The sequence below is a fragment of the Mustelus asterias genome, chromosome 16 (assembly GCF_964213995.1).
Source record: "Mustelus asterias chromosome 16, sMusAst1.hap1.1, whole genome shotgun sequence".
In the NCBI taxonomy this organism is placed as follows: domain Eukaryota; kingdom Metazoa; phylum Chordata; class Chondrichthyes; order Carcharhiniformes; family Triakidae; genus Mustelus; species Mustelus asterias.
The window spans coordinates 72,655,309-72,674,315 of record NC_135816.1 but is presented as its reverse complement, the minus strand read 5'-3'; the positions used below and the strand labels follow the sequence as shown (position 1 = coordinate 72,674,315).

The 19,007-nt window shown below is 42.8% G+C and overlaps 1 protein-coding gene across 2 annotated transcripts in view; it reads left to right on the top strand.

The window, feature by feature from the left end:
- LOC144505244 (transcription factor COE1) overlaps positions 1 to 17,569 on the top strand; it is a 225,151-nt gene extending 207,582 nt beyond the window's left edge. Inside the window, exons 8-10 of one of the 2 annotated variants that reach the window (XM_078231273.1) lie at positions 2,218 to 2,397; positions 7,327 to 7,521; positions 16,014 to 17,569. In XM_078231273.1, coding sequence (XP_078087399.1) covers positions 2,218 to 2,397; positions 7,327 to 7,521; positions 16,014 to 16,045 — 407 coding nt within the window. In that variant the 3' untranslated portion in view covers positions 16,046 to 17,569. The remainder of the gene's footprint in view (positions 1 to 2,217; positions 2,398 to 7,326; positions 7,522 to 16,013) is intronic. The other variant, XM_078231274.1, reaches the window with a different exon arrangement.
- The last annotated feature ends 1,438 nt before the right edge of the window (positions 17,570 to 19,007 follow it).

The window sequence follows — 19,007 nt, the reverse complement described above, 5'->3', positions numbered from 1 at the left end:
ATTTAGGGGGAAAAAAAAATCACTAAAAATCAGTGTTTACCTTAAGCATCGGTAAACCTCAAGAAAACAAACAAGTGACTAAAAGGCAGTCAAGCTAAATGACAACCCACAATTATTTACACCATTCACAGGTACCACTGTTAAGTTCCAAAAGTAATGTTAAATGTTCACCAAATCCTGTCAAGTTATTTTAGTAGAAAAATCTATTTATAGTGTTTGTCAACAGACAGCGTTTACGGAATGTTCACAGCTAAAATTAAATCTCAAAGTAGTACAACACTGTAGTGTCATCAAGTACCCATCTTTTTAAAGTCCACATTCTGAGTAACCACTGCCAAAATTGAGTGTGTGCTACGAGTGGTGTGTTATGATCACTGTAGGCAGTGTATCCATTGTATAATGTGTGCAATGGTTGGTATATTAGGATTACTGCATGCAGGGTTATCCATTGTACAAAGTATGTTATGAATGGTATATTTTGATTGCTGTACACAGTGTATCCAGATGCTAGGCATAGTATGTTACAATCAACGTGTACAGTTATCCATTCATTAGTAACACATTAAACAATGACATTAAGGGATATAGGGAATTTGCGTAAAGATGGCATTGAGGTAAAAAATCAGCCATGAACGAGCTCAATGGCAGAGCAGGCTCCAGGGGCTGAATGGTCTACCCTTGCTCCTTTGTTCTTAACAAAACGCTTCAGCCCATATCCAACCTCAGAACTGAGCTTTGAAAAGGAAATTTCGTAGTTGTTCTCCCCCTCAGATTTACGAGGAAATCCAGTTAGAAACAGAGGAATTATTTGGTCTATCATGTCCATGCTTGATAAAATATCCAGCCGAATCTCACCTCTTTTCTCCAGAGTCCTGTGGGGTACAGTGCCTTGAGGTAATGACATGTTATTTCAGCACTGTTTGTTGCATGGCATTAATTTAATTAATGCTTAGATATAATGCACAATGGGACAATATGTTAGAAAGAGGGCGTTGCTCTGAATTTTACCCCAATTTCTTCCTTCCCTATAAGAACATTGGTTGGAAATTCCTGGCCTTTCATGCCAGTGGGATCTTCCAGTCCCCTCTATGGCACATCTCTGCTGCAGGTTTCCCAGGTGCATTTAACAAGAAACCCTCTTGATAACAGTGGGCCAGCCAATGATGGGCTGCTCCTGGGAAATGTGCAGCGGGTTATCAGAAAATCTTGTTGGAAGACAATATACAGATAAACAACTGTCCTCCAGAACCTTCCCCCAAGGATCAGATTCATGTGTCAGTTTCGATGGCCAGTGAACCATTCTGCTGGTCTTGCCATCCAGGGACTATGATATTGTTCCTTACTACTCAATGCCAGTCGTGGATGTTCCATTATCATCAAAACTGAGACAAACTAACTAACCCACTCTTACAGAGAGCAAGTCTCATACCCACCTAACCTTTACAGATACAATACTGGGTAGAGCCATTCTCATCTGTGTTACGTCAGGAGTTTTGAGGGTATCTTGTGTTTGTTAGAGATATAAGTATTTGTCAGATGAGTCGTTATGTCATTGTAGAGGTTGCAACAGTGAAGGCTGCCGCATTGTGATGTCTACCTTACCCTCATTTCGATGGATTGGTTATCAGTGTATCTCAATATTGTGACATCCCTGTAGCTATTTCTGCACTCTTGCTGTTATCAGCTCTGAATCAGGATTAATAGCTTGTGCAATGTAACAAGGTCAAGATATGTGGAAAAAGTCAACGCTTTAAAGTTTAGAATCTAGGTTGGTTGGCATTTCAATATCTGGAACAGCACAGGAAATCCAATCTTTTTCACTTTTAAGGGACCTTTCTGAGGAAACTTTCATCCCCTTTCATTATGTAGCAACATACACACCAATTCCATCAAAGGGCTGGGTCAATTCATCAGATTAATATCTTCCATCATGGTCTCTCTGAGGTTAATCGATGAATCCACGCAAAAAAGGGGTTCCTCTATCACATTGGACAGTTTTTCTTCCAAACCGTGCTCTCTAACAGATGCTGCAGCACAAACATTAACAAAGAGCTGATTTCAAGCAGTGCCCAGACAATTTTATCAACTCTCTTGTGTTTTAGCTACCAAGCCTTTGATATAACATCCTTTAGTAGAGCATGAGGATGATGCTCAGATGACTGCGGCTATGAGAGAGATAATAATGATGTGTGCTTATATATCCCTTCTTCAATAAAGGTTTTACTCGCAACACAAGCAGTGTGTCTCCTCATGGATATGTGCCGAGCTCCACTCCACAGCAGACGAACTACAACTCTGTAACAACGAGTATGAATGGATATGGGAACGCTGGGATGTCCAACCTGGGAGGTTCTCCTGGTTTTCTCAATGGGTCTGCTGCCAATTCGCCATATGCCAGTAAGTAAAAACAGACATGCACCAGATATTAAAATTGGCCTCATCTGTTTGTCCAATATCCTGGCTTATTGGGGACTCACTAACATCTTAGCAGCATTAGCATTATGAGCCCAATACATAGGTGAACTAACCCCATGTCTTTCTGTACTTTTCAGTGTGATATATTTGGCCAATGCATGATTATTTCGCTTGAGTGTTAAAGTTTCTATTCCATTTCGAGCAAAGGTATTATTTTACTTAATAGCTTGCCATGTAATACTTCAGCCCTGTTTTAAAATTAGAACGGTAATAGCTCGCAGAACCATTTGTACAGCTTCGAAAGGCAAAACCTTTCTTATCGGCCTTTGGTGGGAGCCAAGTTCTCAATTAAAAGATTATCCAGCACAAAGCGACTCGGCCTGTTGCATTCCAAGCATCACATCTCGTTACAGATGCAGAACCAAAATAGAGAGAAGAGAAAGCCAACCATTTCATGTTCTCCAACTCCAGAGAGGAGACAGTTTAGCTCCAGTTGATTTCAGGACCGGATCAACATTTAAACTTCTCTCGTAGTTGTTGCACACAGATTGTCCTTAGACAATCCTGTTGAATTTCCTTTGGGGATCGGGAAGACCTACAGAAATCCTGAAGAAATTCCTGTCAAATGCGCATGGTGCTCAATAAAGGAATAAAGAGAGTTCACAAGCTTGGGTGCAGTTTTATTCAATAACGATTAAAGCTAACCTTTGTTTTCTTTTCTATTGAGTCTAATAGAGAATTTGGGAATCTGTTTGCAATCTTGTCCAAGATTCTCTGACCTCGCCCGCGACTGGGATTCTCTGGTCCCGCTGCAGTGAATGGAGATTTGGCTGAGCGCCAAATTCTCTCTTCTTGTTGGCGGCGGGGTTGTGAACAGCCAAAGAATTTCAGTCCTTGTCCCTTACAAATCTATACAGAGAATTACATTACCTCCTGCCTCTTGTCCGCCAAAAAGACTTTTCCATCCTCATTCGTGACTGGAATTTCCGGTGCTGCTGAGAGTAAAAGGAGTTTTGGCTGGAATGCCAAATTTCCTGTTCTTGCCCTCAATGGTTCCCGCTATGGATGAGATCCGAGAATCCGCCCTTTGACCAGAGGTTTTCCGGTCCCGCCAGATAGGATGCAAAGAGAGCGGCCAAAGTCATTTGGCTGCTCTCCAAATATTCCTACCTCACCTGCGATGATGCCCACCCCTGGCAGGAATGGAAAATCCCATCCTTGACCCCAATTCAATTTAGAAGAGTGAATTGTTGATCCAATGAAAAATGGATGTGAGGAACGGAAAAGCGAAACACCGCAATGCTGGAAATCTGAAATAAAACCCGGAAGTGCTGGAAATGCTCAGTAGGTCAGGCAGCATCTGTGGAGAGAGAAAACCGAAGTTAACATTTCTGGTCAGTGTGGAGGCTCATTGAGGATTTAAAATGTGGACCCCATACGAGAATTTCTGCAAAGCTAGCGTTTACCTCTTGCAATAATCTAGTGACTCTTCAGAGCTGGAAACAATTTTGTTAATGATTGGACAGTGGTTAGCATTGCTGCTTCACAGTGCCAGAGTTCGATTCCGGCTTGGGTCACTGTCTGTGTGGAGTTTGCACTTTCTCCCTGTGTCTGCATGGGTTTCCTCCGGGTGCTCCAGTTTCCTCCCACAGTCCAAAGATCTGCGGGTTAGGTTGATTGGCCACGCTAAATTGACCCTAGTTTCAGGGGGGTTAGCAGGTTAAATATGTAGGGTTATGGGGATGGGTGAGATTGTTGTCGGTGCAGCCTCAATGGGCTGAATGGCCTCTTTCTGTACTATAGGGATTCTATGATTCTGTTCTATGATTCTATGAACAAGGACTTGCCATTCGCCCAAATTCCCCAGGATGCAAGGATGTACAACACCGTTCAACACAAGGAATTGAAATCTGGTCAGATTAAAACCTTTAACTATCACTGAATGAATCTCCCCCAGCCCCAAACTTGGCAAAGCCTCAGTTGGTAAATAACTCCATTTGGAATGTGTCATTTACACCCGGAAGGAGACTGTTGTGAACCTGGTCTGTTTCATTATATCCTTAGCATCCAATAATTCTCCAGCAACAGAAGCTAGATTGAGTAGGGATTTCTCCACACTTATTGACTCAGTTTTCTGACACAGAGAGAGAGGAATAATCTCTTCTCACAGAAGCTCTACTCTTGAAAACAAACAGCGTGTGGCCAGATTTTACAGATACAGCTTACCGTGAGGAAGCCTTGCCTGCCCAGAAACTGTAGGCTCGCTGCCAGAGAACATCCAGTCATTAATGTCATGAATGGAAAATCTGGGAAGGAGCTACTTCCATTTATGGCCAGCTAATGGGTGAGACTGATAGCACAAAATCAGCCCTTTTGTTAACCCATTAGCCAACAATGGTGCTCTTTGTAGTGAGGTCTGCAAGGACTCATCATAGAGCTGCCCTCAGCTTATGTCAGTACCATGGAATACCTCCTGTGAAATATCTCCCCGAGCTCAGTGATATTCAGTGCCAAGATTAATTTAAAATGAAATTAGGCTCATTCTGAACTCAGAGCTAACAAGGCCAAGGGATAAAACTGGAACTCTGTAAAGATGAGACAGGCAGCAGCCAAACATATTATTCAATTAAAAGCAAAACACTTTGGATGCTGGAAATCTGAAATAAAAATAGAAAATGCTGAATAAACTTGTCTGGTGGCATCTGAGGAAAGAGAAACAGAGTTACAGTTCTATAGAAGAGTCTCATGTACTTGAAACATTAACTCTGTTTCTCTCTCCACATATCCAGCATCTGTGTGTGTGTGTGTGTGCATGTGTGTGCGTGTGTGTGTGCATGTGCGTGTGTGTGTGCATGTGTGTGTGTGTGTGTAGATCTCGGATGGAGTCCTGGAGAACGATACCCTAGTATCTTCAAGAGAGGGGAAAAGACACGGAAACAGGGCAGATACAAGCATATCAGCAAGTGTCTGCACCATTATATGCAGAAAAATATGCAAGTATCAGTCAGGAAAAGACTATTTGACCCACCAAGTTTGCTTCAGACACTCAGGATCACTGGAGAACATTGTGACTCGTCCTTCCTATATTCTCGCCACCTAACAACCCATGTAACCTCTTGGGAGAGGTTAAGTTCTCGGTTTATTGCCATTGACTGCTGCAGATGTTCAGACCTTGCTTTAAACAGGGACCAGTTTTCTGGAAGACTCCAGAGGAGTGTGTCCCCTGAGTTGTTGCACCCTCCTTGTACGGTCAAATTGAGCAGCGACGTTCGAAAGAAGGATGGGATTTCTCGGAAATGGGGCTCATTAAACTAATGCATAGAAACCATCTTCATTACACTGTTATTGTCCGTTTTGATGTTTTCCTATTTTGTGTGTTGTCTTCCAGCATACTGCACTGTGGGTAGGTGTTTGTTAAAGCTTCAAATCGTCACACGCAGCACCCTAGATTTAACAACCACTTAAAATAAATGGGTTACCACTGCGGTAAAATCATTGGAACATCTAAGTAAGCAGTATAGGTCCCCTCACGAACACACTTGCGTGGGTCTTTCATCGATATTCCTTCAAATTTCTAAATTAAAGATTATCCTCAATTCTGAACACCTTAGTGTGACTGTTAATTAATCACAAGTAAAAATGTGAAGCCGAGCTGTACCGTAGCTGAACAATGTTAATGATCTTATTTTAAAAAAATCTTTCACTGAGCCTATTCATTGCGGCTTGAGGCTTCAGTTTCATTCAAAGTCCAAGCACAGAGAGAGCAGCCGATGTTAGCCATATATCCTCACTTCTACGTTTACTCATGGGTTAGTCTGAACTTTGCACCAGGGCTTGAGGTTGGATGCTGGAATTTCACCAAGGTCCCCCTTCAAGGACTGCCTAGAAGGGGATGCTGTCTCTTTAACAAAAAAGGGAGGTTCTAAAAAGTTCCGTGTCACTCAGACCTGACCTGTCCCATCAGACACCGTCTCAGTCAGGCTCTCTAATTAAAAGGCGTCATTCTTAATTAAATCAATAAACTAATTGCATGAGTAATGATTAAACAACCAGCACTTTACTCGCATTACAAGGAGCTGAGATGACCTTAGCGAAAGACATTTTTCTATCTATGGCCTGCTGTTTGCGTAGCTCTAATTTTCATCAATCGATTACCTTTTCTCTTATACCCACGGGTGTGTGGCCTGATTAAAAAACACTCACTGATGACAATCATGCAGGGCCAAGGAAGGGCCGCGAAGCAGTAAGAGCAGGATGATGGGGGAATGACTAAACTGAACGCACACTGCAGGCGAGCTATTGACATACCAGAATAACCCCTCGATCATCCAAGAGGAAAAAGCTGCACTTGTAATTTTACAAAGAGCAGACGAAGGGGCTGTGCCTGTTTGAGGTAACTACACCATGGTGTGAGGTGGATGCTATTTGACTGTGGCACTTTTGCATTAACTGAACCTGCCTGCCCGCCCATTCCCTCACCCTCCACTTCCTGTCATTGTTCTCCTGTTTCTTGCCAAAAGTAAAAATCAACTCAACAAGATCCTCCCCCTCCCCCTTTTTAACTTCCTCAACCCTAAACTTGCCACTTCTGTGGCACAGAACCGCACCTTTTAAGCTGATGTTAACCAGCAAACTCAGGGTTTGAAAGGGTTAAGTCACCAATGTCGCCAGGTAAGTGACCCAGTGGAGATACGACAAGTCGTTCTACCCAGCTGTGGTCACACAATTATTTTTTTCTCTCAACGTCTTAAAATGACTCAAATTGTCTTGCCACCATTGACTAACTATCCTGAAAATGGTCGATGAACTGTACAAATTCATATATATATATTTATATTTATATATATATGTATGAAAAAATATATATATGGCACCCAAATGGTTGACATATTTCCTCCTTTCTTGTTGCAGTAGTGCCGTCCAGTCCTACCATGGCCTCCTCCACCAGCCTTCCTTCAAATTGTAGCAGTACCTCTGGCATTTTCTCCTTCTCGCCAGCCAATATGGTCTCTGCAGTGAAACAAAAAAGCGCCTTCGCTCCGGTGGTGAGACCACAGACCTCCCCTCCCCCGACCTGCACCAGCGCCAACGCTAACAGTCTCCAAGGTGAGCTCACACACACCACAGGCCCAGGCTGATTTCATTCCGTATGGTTAGGCTGAAACTCTTACACTCGTAATAGGAATAATAAATAAAACATTCCAGACACGTTAAACTCTCTTGAAAGTTGGGACGTATATATAAATGGCTACCCCGTGTGTAATATTAGAGATTTCTCATCAATCTATTCAAACTCTGCAATGTTGTAACGCAACCCAAATGCGCAAGTCTTAGCCTCTCGGTTAGAATGACGTTAAAATGTCTTATCATCTAACAACCCACTTTGTAAACATACGAGGCCACCAAGGCTCCTCAGAAAAATGTTTTTGCAGTGCCATCCTGTGAGAGTTTTGTCAACAAGGAACACCAGATGAGCAATGATTAAGACAGAGGCAAGTCAGGTCTGCAGCAGTTGTCTGCTAGCCCTGAAAGATCTGGCCTTGCTTTCGTACTGGCAGCTGTACGGGTTTAACAGAGAAAGAGTTAAATATAGATCCTGTGCATATAAATCAAAGTCACCATTCACATCTGTGAGGGTTGATTAAAAACAATAGAATGGCGGTGGACTTGGTCCAGGTGTCACCTTTTGCGATTCAACTCAGATGGTTTCCATGCCAACGTCATCACTTCCAAGACACTTTTCAAGCAGGGGTCTTTGACGGGGCCTTTGTGAATGAGGAAGTAAAGCAGATCCCGATTGTAGAACTTAACACAGTGCAGTAAAGTCAAATAGCGTCTTTGTCGGTGTGATGTTGTCTGTTCTCTGTTGTGTTACTTGTTTTAAATTGAATGAATGTCTGAGACTGCTTTCCTTTTTCATTAGAAATCACTAACATAATCTCTTTTTCTCTCCCCACCCTCAGCCACCCTCTCCCCTCTCTCCATCCCACGCTCTCCCCACTGTTTGACCAGTCTTTTGTGGACTCTTAGCGAGTACTGCATTGTAGGGTCACTCCAAGGGAGACCTTCCCCTGAGTTAAAACTGTCCCTTAGTGGCCTGGTGGTTAGGATTCAGTGCTTTCATACTGTGTTCTGGGTTCCATTCCCTGTCAGGAGGAGTATGCTTTAGTCTGGAATTTTCTTCCACAGCTTGGAAGGCTGGGTCACTGAAAATATTCAAGGCTGAGTTAGATTTTCAATTAGCAAGGGGAAATCGAGGGTTAAGGGATGGGTGAGGGGATGCGGAGTGGGGGAGGCGCAGACAGGCAGGAAGGTGGAGTTAAGGCCACAATCAGATCAGCCATCTTATTGAATGGCTGAATCTTATTGAGGGGCTGAATAGCCCCTCTCTGTTCCTAATTCTTCTTGGCACCAACTTCCCTCTGTCTTCCATCTGACTAGTGGCCGAACAGGAATCTTATTTGCTATTTATTGTCCTGAACTTGCTTGCAGCATAATTATCTGAATGATGTATTTTGATGCTAGGCATCATGCATCCATGCCCTTTATCAATGTCTAATAATGCCGTCACTTAACGAAGGCAGTGATTCTTCACAGAGAGAGGCCAATTCAATAGAGCTGTGCTACTGCACCCAAGTCTCACTCAGTGAAAGGGTGGCTTAGAGGGAGAGAGTGAGAGAGAGGGAGCTGAAGTTGCGAATTTCCCATTGTTACTACTGTTTGGCAAGGATCCTTGTACTATTCCCACTGGCGAATTGGCTATTGAAATATTGAGTGGAGTGTTCCAAGCCTGTAGGTGTCTCAGAGAGCCCGTCACTGTCAATTCCTCCAACCGACCCAGTAAGACAGTATGTGACACTGGGAGACACGGGTTCAAAGGTAGATGCCAGGTTTGCTTCCTGGTCTATAACTGGGTCAGCTGAGTTCAGGCAAGGCATGGCCATTGCTCTGTATCTCTCTGGAAGTTGGGGTCTGTGGGGTGAGGGGGTGGGGGGATCAGAGACAGGAAAGTTTAGTGTGGGAAATTAAGATTTCTGGTCTGGATTGCTTTCCACTGAGCCACTGACACTACGCTGGAGAACGTAGGTGTGTAAACATTGAGTGAGGGCAGTTTTGGGCTTGGATGTGATTCCCTTCATGGTTGAATAGACAGTCTAAGACATGATGAGATGTGGAAAGCAAATCACCATGAATTTGTTGTGTTGAGCTTTACTATTGCGAATACTGGTATAAGATACTCATTAATAATGTACACTGCCATAATTAAAATGATAGCATCCATCTTACAGTCGTATGAATTGTGGAATACTGCTCATACTGTACACTACTGAACTAAATTCTAGCAGGTTCTCTTGGCTTCTGACTCGTCATGTGTTACAATGAAAGAGGTTATCACTTGAATTTTATCTGCTAGACTGGTTTATTAACTATTTGTGTCCACATTATGTCCCCTGGATAATTTAACTAGGGTTTCAATGGGAAATCTCAAAATATTGTTAATGCATTTGACAAATTGGGTAGAATCTGGCTCAGTTGTTAAATACATCACTGGGTGCCACAGTGAGCCAAGCCAGACTTGTCCATGCTGTTCATTAATGGAAGAGAACAAGACTTGCATTTATATAGCGCCTTTCATGATTCCAGCTCATCCCAAAACACTGGAGAGCCAATGTAACATTTTTGAAGTGTAGAAAATGTGGTGGCCATTCTGTGCACAGCAAGTCCCCTTAAGTAACAATCGAAAAATCCACTTCAGATGTTGCTGGAGGGATGAATCTCAGTAAGAGTTTTAACAACACCAGGTTAAAGTCCAACAAGTTTATTTGGTAGCAAATGCCATTAGCTTTCGGAGCGCTGCTCCTTCGTCAGATGGAGTGGATATCTGCTCTCAAACAGGGATTGGAGGATGAATCTCATCAGGACACCATGGATGACTCCCCGGCTTAGCAGCCTGAGATGTATTCCAGGATCTGAGAGGTGGACATCACCACATGGGTTTGAAAAGACAGCATCTCCGACAGTGCACCCCTCCCTCAGTGCAATTGCTTCCAACCTCCAGGAAAGGGGAAAATGAAAAGCACATATGACAGCCCTTGTCATAGCTGTGTCCAAGGCACATTAGGGAAGGTGCATGTACCAGTACTAGATGAGAATGGGGCTGGCTTTGATCGCCTCTGTCTCCCCTATGCTTAAGTAAGCTGCCGGCACTGTGTGAACTCTTACATGAAGTATTAATCACTTAGATGAGATACTGGTGGTCTGTTCATTGCCAGGCCAAGAAGGAATCAGCAACTCGCAGGAAGGTGGGCGGATTGGGAGAGTGCAGAATTTGGGGTTTGAGAGGGAGTGTGATGGGTTAATGTTACATTAACCTGTAGCAAAGTTCTTTGCCTCTTTAATAATGCCTGGCCAAACTAACGTCAAGTAGGTGGAAAGAGTTACATTGAAAATTGCTTGTTGTCAGCATGGGGCGGCACGGTGGCACAGTGATGGGCACTGCTGCCTCACAGTGTCAGGGTTCAATTCCGGTCTTGGGTCACTGTCTGTGTGGAGTTTGCACTTTCTCCCTGTGTCTGTGTGGGTTTCCTCCGGGTGCTCCGGTTTCCTCCCACAGTCCAAAGATGTGTGGGTTAGGTTGATTGGCCATGCTAAATTAACTCTGGTGTGAGGGGGATTAGCAGGGTAAATGCGTGGGGTTACGGGAATAGGGCCTGGGTGGGATTGTGGTCGGTACAGACTCGATAGGCTGAGTGGCCTCCTTCTGTACTGTTGGGATTCTATGATTCTATGAAGGCAAAGCAAGAGTACAGGAGAGGTTGGCTCAGTTACACAGGCCGTCTTTGCGTGTGGGCTTCTAAGAAGGTCATCTTGGAATCTGAAATTGTTTTCCTCTCCACTTTGGGAAAAGAAAGTGAAAGCCCATGGGAGTTTTCTGATAAAAATCTTCCCGCAGATTTTACTTCTAATAGTCCCAGATCAAAGATAGCACACACAGCAGAAAAAGCACAGTGGGTGGGTGGAATTAAGACAGGGAGAAGGGGCAGGGTAAGAATACTGTTCCTTTAAAAGTGGTAGCCTCGGGTTTTGTCTGCACTGTCCGTCTGTGGTACATCACCGGACCTGCCGTCAGATTGAGACACTTAACTGCATGACCTGTCCATGAGGCGCAGTAACCTGAACTGCGTGGGACCAAAACTGGGTGGCAACGTGTATTAATTAACTCACAGACTGCGCACAGTCTAACCTTCCACAGTCTATGTCTTTCAGCATTAATTAGGAGGTTCACGCCCCCAATTTTCATTCCACTTTTTCCACCACGACTGTGGCTTCTGCACTACAGGGATAGTTTGAAGCCTGCCACCTGCCCTTGACTCCGAGAGGAGGGAGCTTCATAAAATCTGATCGAACTGACATTTTGGATCAGTGCATCAAATATTTATTATTTCCCTGTGAAGTTAGCTTGGCCTCCTCAACCTCTCGTGTCAATGAATTAATATTTTATGCGAATAATAAGAAAAATTCTATGTAAATATTTTTGTTTGATTCTTATCGATGGCTCACCGTTTTATCTTTGTTGCGGCCCTTCACTCCCTGTCTTAATTCCACCCACAGACAGAATCACTTGCAGTTTATATGGTGTCTTACCATACTTTTCAGGGCACCTCAGAGTATTTCACGTCAAGTAGATGGTTTTGTTGTGTTAACAGCTCACAGCAAAGCACCACAAATATGGGAATGCTATTTCTGGTGTTTGCCTGGGTGATAAATGTTGGCCAGGAGATTGGTAGAGATTGCTCGCCTATAGGTAGTGTCGTGAGAACAATTGCAACACCTGGAAAAGGTAAATGGAGCTTTTCACATGCCATCACAAAAGCCAGTAATGTTGACATAATGAGGCTTTCCTGAACTCAAAGAACTCGCATCTGGTGCAAAGATCAGGATAAATGGGGTGGATTTCTACCTCTGTTACATGCTGCTGAGAATATCAGAATTTCTACTCCTTTTGCCATCACTCATCCCTCTCCAGCCTGCAGCTTTTTTAATAGCCTAGGTTGGAAAAAGCTTGGAAGCCCTGGTCCTGGAGGAGGAACACACCTCTGTTGTACAGTAGTTGTCCAAACCTACGGGCACATTTTAACCAAATCCGATTCTTATCTCACCTGGCATCCATGCAACTTCCCAGCACTGGCATCAAAGACATTTCTCCCCCTCCCTAATTTAGATAAATACCAAAGCTAATCCCACCTAGAAGGACAAGGGCTGCAGACATAAGGGAGCACCACCACCTGGATGTTCTTCTGCAAGCCACTCACCATCCTGACTTGGAAATATAGTGCCATTCCTTCAATGTCATTGGGTCCAAAATATTGGAATTCCCTCCCTAACAGCACTGTGGGTGTTGCAGTGGTTCAAAAAGGCAGCTCACCACCACCTTCATAAGGGGCAATTATGTATGGGTAATAAATCATGGCCTTGTTTCCATCTCATGACCGGATTAAAAAATTGTAGCGCTTTGACCATTACCCAGCTCAGGTTGGGCATATTCATAGAGGTTTTGTCAAATGACCCTCTGCTCCAACACACCCCTCCCCTCCCTCACTGCCATTAGTGACAGCAGTGACATAGAGGGTAAAGAAGTAGGGCAGCCTTTAATACAGGCTAACCACAAGGTGGGAGCAGCTGTATGCTTTTGTTTTTGTCGACTCGATGGCGAACAAATGCTTCCAAGGCAGAACGTTGGATTCCCAGATTGATTTAAATGCCAATTTCTCAACGGGACCCCCTTACCCTCACCTTGGAGTGCCCAGACCGGTCACTGTGGTAGACCCTATGTAGGCACCATAGTTGCATCTGAGACCATAAACCATAAGATGTAGGGGCAGAAGTAGGCCATTCAGCCCATCGAGTCTGCTCTGCCATTCAATGAGATCGTGGGCAGGGTTCTCTGATCTCGTCCATACCTACCCCACATCCAGCAAGAATGGAGAATTTGGCACTCAGCCAAAACTCCATTCACTGCAGCGGCACTGGAAAATGCCAGCCACGGACGAATTTGGCTAATGGCTGAACTGATATGATAATTCTCAACACTTTCCCGCATTGTCCCCATAACCTTTACTGATTAAAAATCTGTCTATCTCAGCCTTGAACATACTTAATGACCCAGCCTCTGCAGCCCTCTGCGCTAAAGTATTCCACAGATTCACTACCCTCTGAGAAAATAAATTCTTCTTCATCTCTGTCTTAAATGGCCGACCCCTTACTCTGAGATTACGTCCCCTGGTCCTAGACACTCTCACAAGGGGAAACAACCTCAGTGGGGAAAATTAAAGAGTTAATCCTTGTTTGCCTCCTGGATTGGCAAAAGCGAACCTCCGACTTCAGAGCCTGGTGTCGTTCGTTGGCTTTCCTGGCACAGGACGTGAGTGCAGCAATGGGGGCGGTTGGATTGCTAAGAATGTTAACAGGGAGAAGACGGTAAAATCTCTGTCCTTAAAGAACTGGAACTCTTCAGAAATAATTGGTTCATTGCAAAGCAAAACAAGGGCAGAGGTGCATAACAAAAGTGCGGCAATTTGACCATCAATAAGCTGGGACACTGCTATTCTCTCTCCCTCGATTATTATTAATTACACCCAAGAAATACAGAAGCAACGTGTAGTATTTTAAAAACTCCTCTGCCACTGTTCCATAGATCATTCTGCTGCCACTTCTAGCTTCTATTTCACTAAACACGAGGAGGCAGGGGTGAGGGGGGCGGGGGTGGAGGAAAATAAAAAAGCACCTTCCTGTCCTTTGACGTCTGAGGGCCACCAGTGCTGTGAGATGGGAGATTCTGATAGTGCTGAGATGATAAACAAAGATCAGCTGCCAAAAGAGAGGAGGTGGGAGTGTGTGTGAGGGTGTGGGGTGGGGGAGGGGGGAGAGAGAGAGAGAGAGAGAGGGAACGAAATTACAGCTGCACAACAAAGCAGAGTAGGCTGCTGGATGCCACTTGTGGAATTTCCAAACCCCTTCGGTCCTTCGTTGGACCACTCAGTTTCTCAGCTATGACTGTGATCAATTCCCTCAGGAGTCTGGACTGGAGCTTGTTATAAGATTGGGTTTCTGTGGACGCTTGTGCACATGCACAGTGCATCCCGGTCATTTTCCTAGCAAAATAAAATGGAAAAGGGTCCCTCTTCTTTTTCAGCAAGAGAGGAAATCTTTCAAAGGATTAAGAGTGAATCAGAATAGTTGATTCAAGCTCTTACTTCGGATAAGTTACAGAGGGAATTGTGACCTTTCCCCTCCTGAAAATGCTGCTCATTCGAAAGGCTTCCTGCTGATGCCTCAACTGACTCACCATTTATCTTGTTTGAGCCAAGGCAGTGAGCACCAGGCAAATTGGCTGCGGGGGGCATCAGAGACACAGTCATGTCTTTTTGAAGGAACAGGGATTGATTCTACCCCTTCTTAGTCTGATGCTAATTGAGGTAGTTCAGTTACTACCTCCTGACTGAGACCAAGTGACTCAACACAGACTAACAAGCAAATTTGCCTCTTTTGCTCTCATTCATCTGAGAACTTTTTTTGTAGAGATACCTGATGTCCAGGAATAGTAATTAGGTTAAGCAAATTTGCTGGGGTTTTGCTTTTTTTAATTCATGGTCCTCTCATCCAAAATGGCCACCAACTAACATGCCACAATATCAGCGAAAGGTGACTTCTGGCTCATTAACAATCTTTTGATTTTCCAATTCCAAAAGCAACCATTTCACTTATGACAAACAAGCGTTGGCTAATTTTTCATTTCATTCACACACATGATGCAGTGAAGTAAACAGAGGTCATAATGTCATTTGAACATTGAGACAAAAGCCATCCATCACAATTTGTTGCAACATCCCTGGGGCATAAGTCATCTGGCACACCAACTGTGATGGAAAGGTTGGATGCCATTGTGAGCACCCGATCTAACTTGTGCTTCAGAATGGGATCTGAGGGGGTTTCTGCCATTCTTCATATGAGGAAGTAAACTAAAGCCCTACCACCCTCTTCCAGTGGTTCAGCTGTGAAGCTAAGAAGATCATGGAGTTCTCCTGGTGGCCTGGCTAACAGTCAACCTTCGGCCAAATACAACCATGGCAATAAAAGCAGATTCACAGATCATTCATGTCATTGTTGCTGGGGTTAAATGCCTGATACTCTTTCTGACATTACACCAGCCACTGTGCTCCAGAGGTACAATTTGGAAGACCTGGATATAGCGTGATTGGGCACTGCAGATATAATGGGCACTGCAGATAAATTGACAGGCTGTGCAGTGAGGGCCTTACAGTTGGAATTGGCTGTCAACGTTCACTGTTTAGACTGGCGCACTAAGAGCAGCCACTTGTGAGATGGTGCCTGACTTCTGGGGATTGGTAACCAAGCAGAACTCAGAACCATCAGAACAAGCGGGAGGGAGGGAGAGAGAGAGAGACACACACACAAAAGAAAATGAGCAAATGAAGGTTGTGCTTTCTAACGGGTCTTTCTGAGTTTTTTGCCCTCTGTTTCTGCCTGTGTGTTTCCCTGTTCAATAAAAGTTTCTTTTCCCCTTTTATATTTTGCAGCTATATCCGGCATGATAGTTCCTCCAATGTAGATAGATCCCATGCCTTGAAGACTGCATCTATATGCTGACAATTGCGATGAATTTTGTGCTCCAGGAGGAGTTGAGATGCAAGTCCCACAGACGAATGGAACTTTTAACTCAGGCCTTTCACAGAGGGATTGTGTAGAGTTAAACAATCACAGTAACACTTTTTAAAACCTTCAGCCTTGCCAATTCTGATGAATTGAATGCATGGTGGCAATTTACACGTTAGGTCCCATATATTTGAGTGGGGGAAAACTAAACAAAATTGTTTGTTCTATGTTGACGAATGTTCACGTTTTTCAAAATGCTTAAACCCAATTTATTCATTTTAACAGGACAAAAAACAATAAATGCCTTTTAGAGTCAAAAAGTTCTGGAGAGAACACTGTAACAGAATGTGATGCTTAATTTATAAAGATTTGACTGAGAGAATAAAAGTGTTTGAAGGTGGATGAGCCACGTAGTGATAATTAATAGGTGGAAACATGTAGAGCATTTAGAGTGTGATAGTTGGTTACAACCTGTAGAATTGCCAGTGGGGTTTTTAACTGTAAATGGATTGAAAGATGCTGAGCCCAGATATCGCTGTGTTCAAATTCAGTATCAGCTGTTACAGTGCTAATGCTGTTTCATAGGAAACTCTTCTCTGCTTGTGGGCTGATTGAACTGTAGATATAAAAGAAAAAACCCAAAACAAGACATAGGATTAACAAGCAGTGACCCTACAAGTTTCATTGATGATGGTTGACATCGTGCAACTTTAGTAACAAAATGCTCCGTAAGGCAAAGCAGGGAAGGTCAAAACCCTTGAGTCATTTAAGAAGCAGTTAGTTGCTGCAGCAATGAGGACTTGAAACCGTGGGTTCTTTCCAAAAAGATCATGCTGACTCGGGCTGAGTGACTTTGATCATTCGTATCCTTCTCTTAAAGGGTGGGGAAGGGGGGGGAGGCATGAAGGAATGGCGCCAGCTGGTATTTTAGACTTTTCTTTGTGCTTTCTTCATTGTGTTGCCGACACCAGTGCCAGCCAGTTACTGCCATGTGCCCAACCCATCGCCCAGTCCTTGGCTTCGGTCAAGTCCGATCGTCTTTGCTTCTTTTTCTTTTAAAAAAAACCATCCAGAATAGGAAATGCGGCTACAGATATCACAACCAGCACTTCATTAACAAGGGTTTGTACATTGTGAAGGACTTTGGAAAACACAAAATAGATTTAGCTGCTGTATTTACAGGGGTTGAAAGGTAGACAGAATCAAAAGTACCAGTGCTGTGTGGGGGCAAACATGAAGGGGGAGTTTTTTTTTGAAAATTGCTATTTTATTAGCACTGTATTGAGAATGCTCTTAATGTACTTTATCGAGGAGCCATCAGAGGTCTGATGATGCATTATCCAATAATTTTCCGCTATATTGTGTTTGTATGTAGTTATAAATATTGTAGATTTTTTGTGAATTTTTTCTTTTGCCAAAGTTGTTGTTTAAATATTTATACATTTCAATGTCTTAAATACAATTTCCAATATTAACAAGGAATTTTATTGCATAAGCGTATCTTTTTGCGTCCCATTTTTCATTACTGCAAGGAGTTCACTACTATTCATTTATTATTTCGCTTGCACATCCTTGTGTAATTAAACATGTATCGGTTTTAAAACAAGATTTGTGTTTTTTTTGTAAAATATGCTTATAAATAATGTATTTATCTTTGGAAATTTGTACATTGCTTTGTTTGGATTGTGTTCTTTTCCCCATCTGTTTATTCCCTGGATTAATTTTAATATGTAAGTACGCGAATACTTGGGAGATGTCAACAAAGTAAGCCATTTACAATTGTACCTGAGTAAGAAATTGTTTAAATGTGATTTTAAAGTTTTTGTTTGCATTTTATATATATATATAAAAATATATCATATTGCATTTTTTCCCAATTGAGTCAATATTGTGCTAAGCATTGATTTGGAACATTCTTCCCTTTTTTAAAAAAATGTCATGTCAAAAAAGCCATCGTCTATTTTTATATTTTTTTTGTAAGTTGAATTGAAACATCAAGTTTTTTTTTTAATTGTGTGGCAAAGAAAACAGCATCTTATTCAATAGCATTTACTTCTATAGATTTAAAATGGTAAATTTTGTTCTCCTGCAGCTTATGAAAGGTAGCGCTGTTTTAAATATAGTGATATGCATGGGGTATCCTCTCCACACTGGGCAATGGCCACTTCTTTTCTGCATTAATACAGGGAAGAAAAAAAGTCATTTAAAAAATAAAATTTCCACCTGCTTGTATTTCTCTCTCTCTCTCTGTCTCTCTCTTCTCTCTCTCTCTCTCTTTCTATTTGACATTAATCAAAATTCTAGAAACCAGCAGTTCGGATGCCTTAACAATGCAAAGCTTATTCATTTTCAATAAAACATTACACCCTGAATTTTCAAGAAAAAAAATAAGAATGAGAAATCGTATTGTTAAAATGAGGAACTTTTTTTTTGTTTTTTAAATGAAAGCACAATTTTAACTGTTTTGTTACCCTGAGAAATGTACCATTTTTGTTGCCATCTAACCCGCAAGGGTGTGACAAGTGCTGCAGTCACACAAAGCTCCCAGTCTGGTATTCCAGTGGCTTTATAAGGACATCTTGAATCTCACTTGCAATGTGAAAAAACAAACTAAAACAAAAAAAAAAGAAATTTGAGGATTTTTCTAAGGGGATGAATGAGGAACAAGCAAATGCTGATGCTTGAGAAATGGAAAAGATGTCTTTTTTTTGACCAAGTGGTATACTGTCCTTTGTCCAAACCTCTTTTCAGTCCCGCGGCTGAACTAGTGCATACATGCTTGGTGTCAGCTATTGTATAAGCACTGGCGATGGACTAAATAAATGAAAGGAGTCAACCGCAGACTTCAGACTTGAACACAGAAACAAGAAGAAACCTTGGTGATGGAAAATGTGAAGCAATGCCTCCCAATTGCCAAT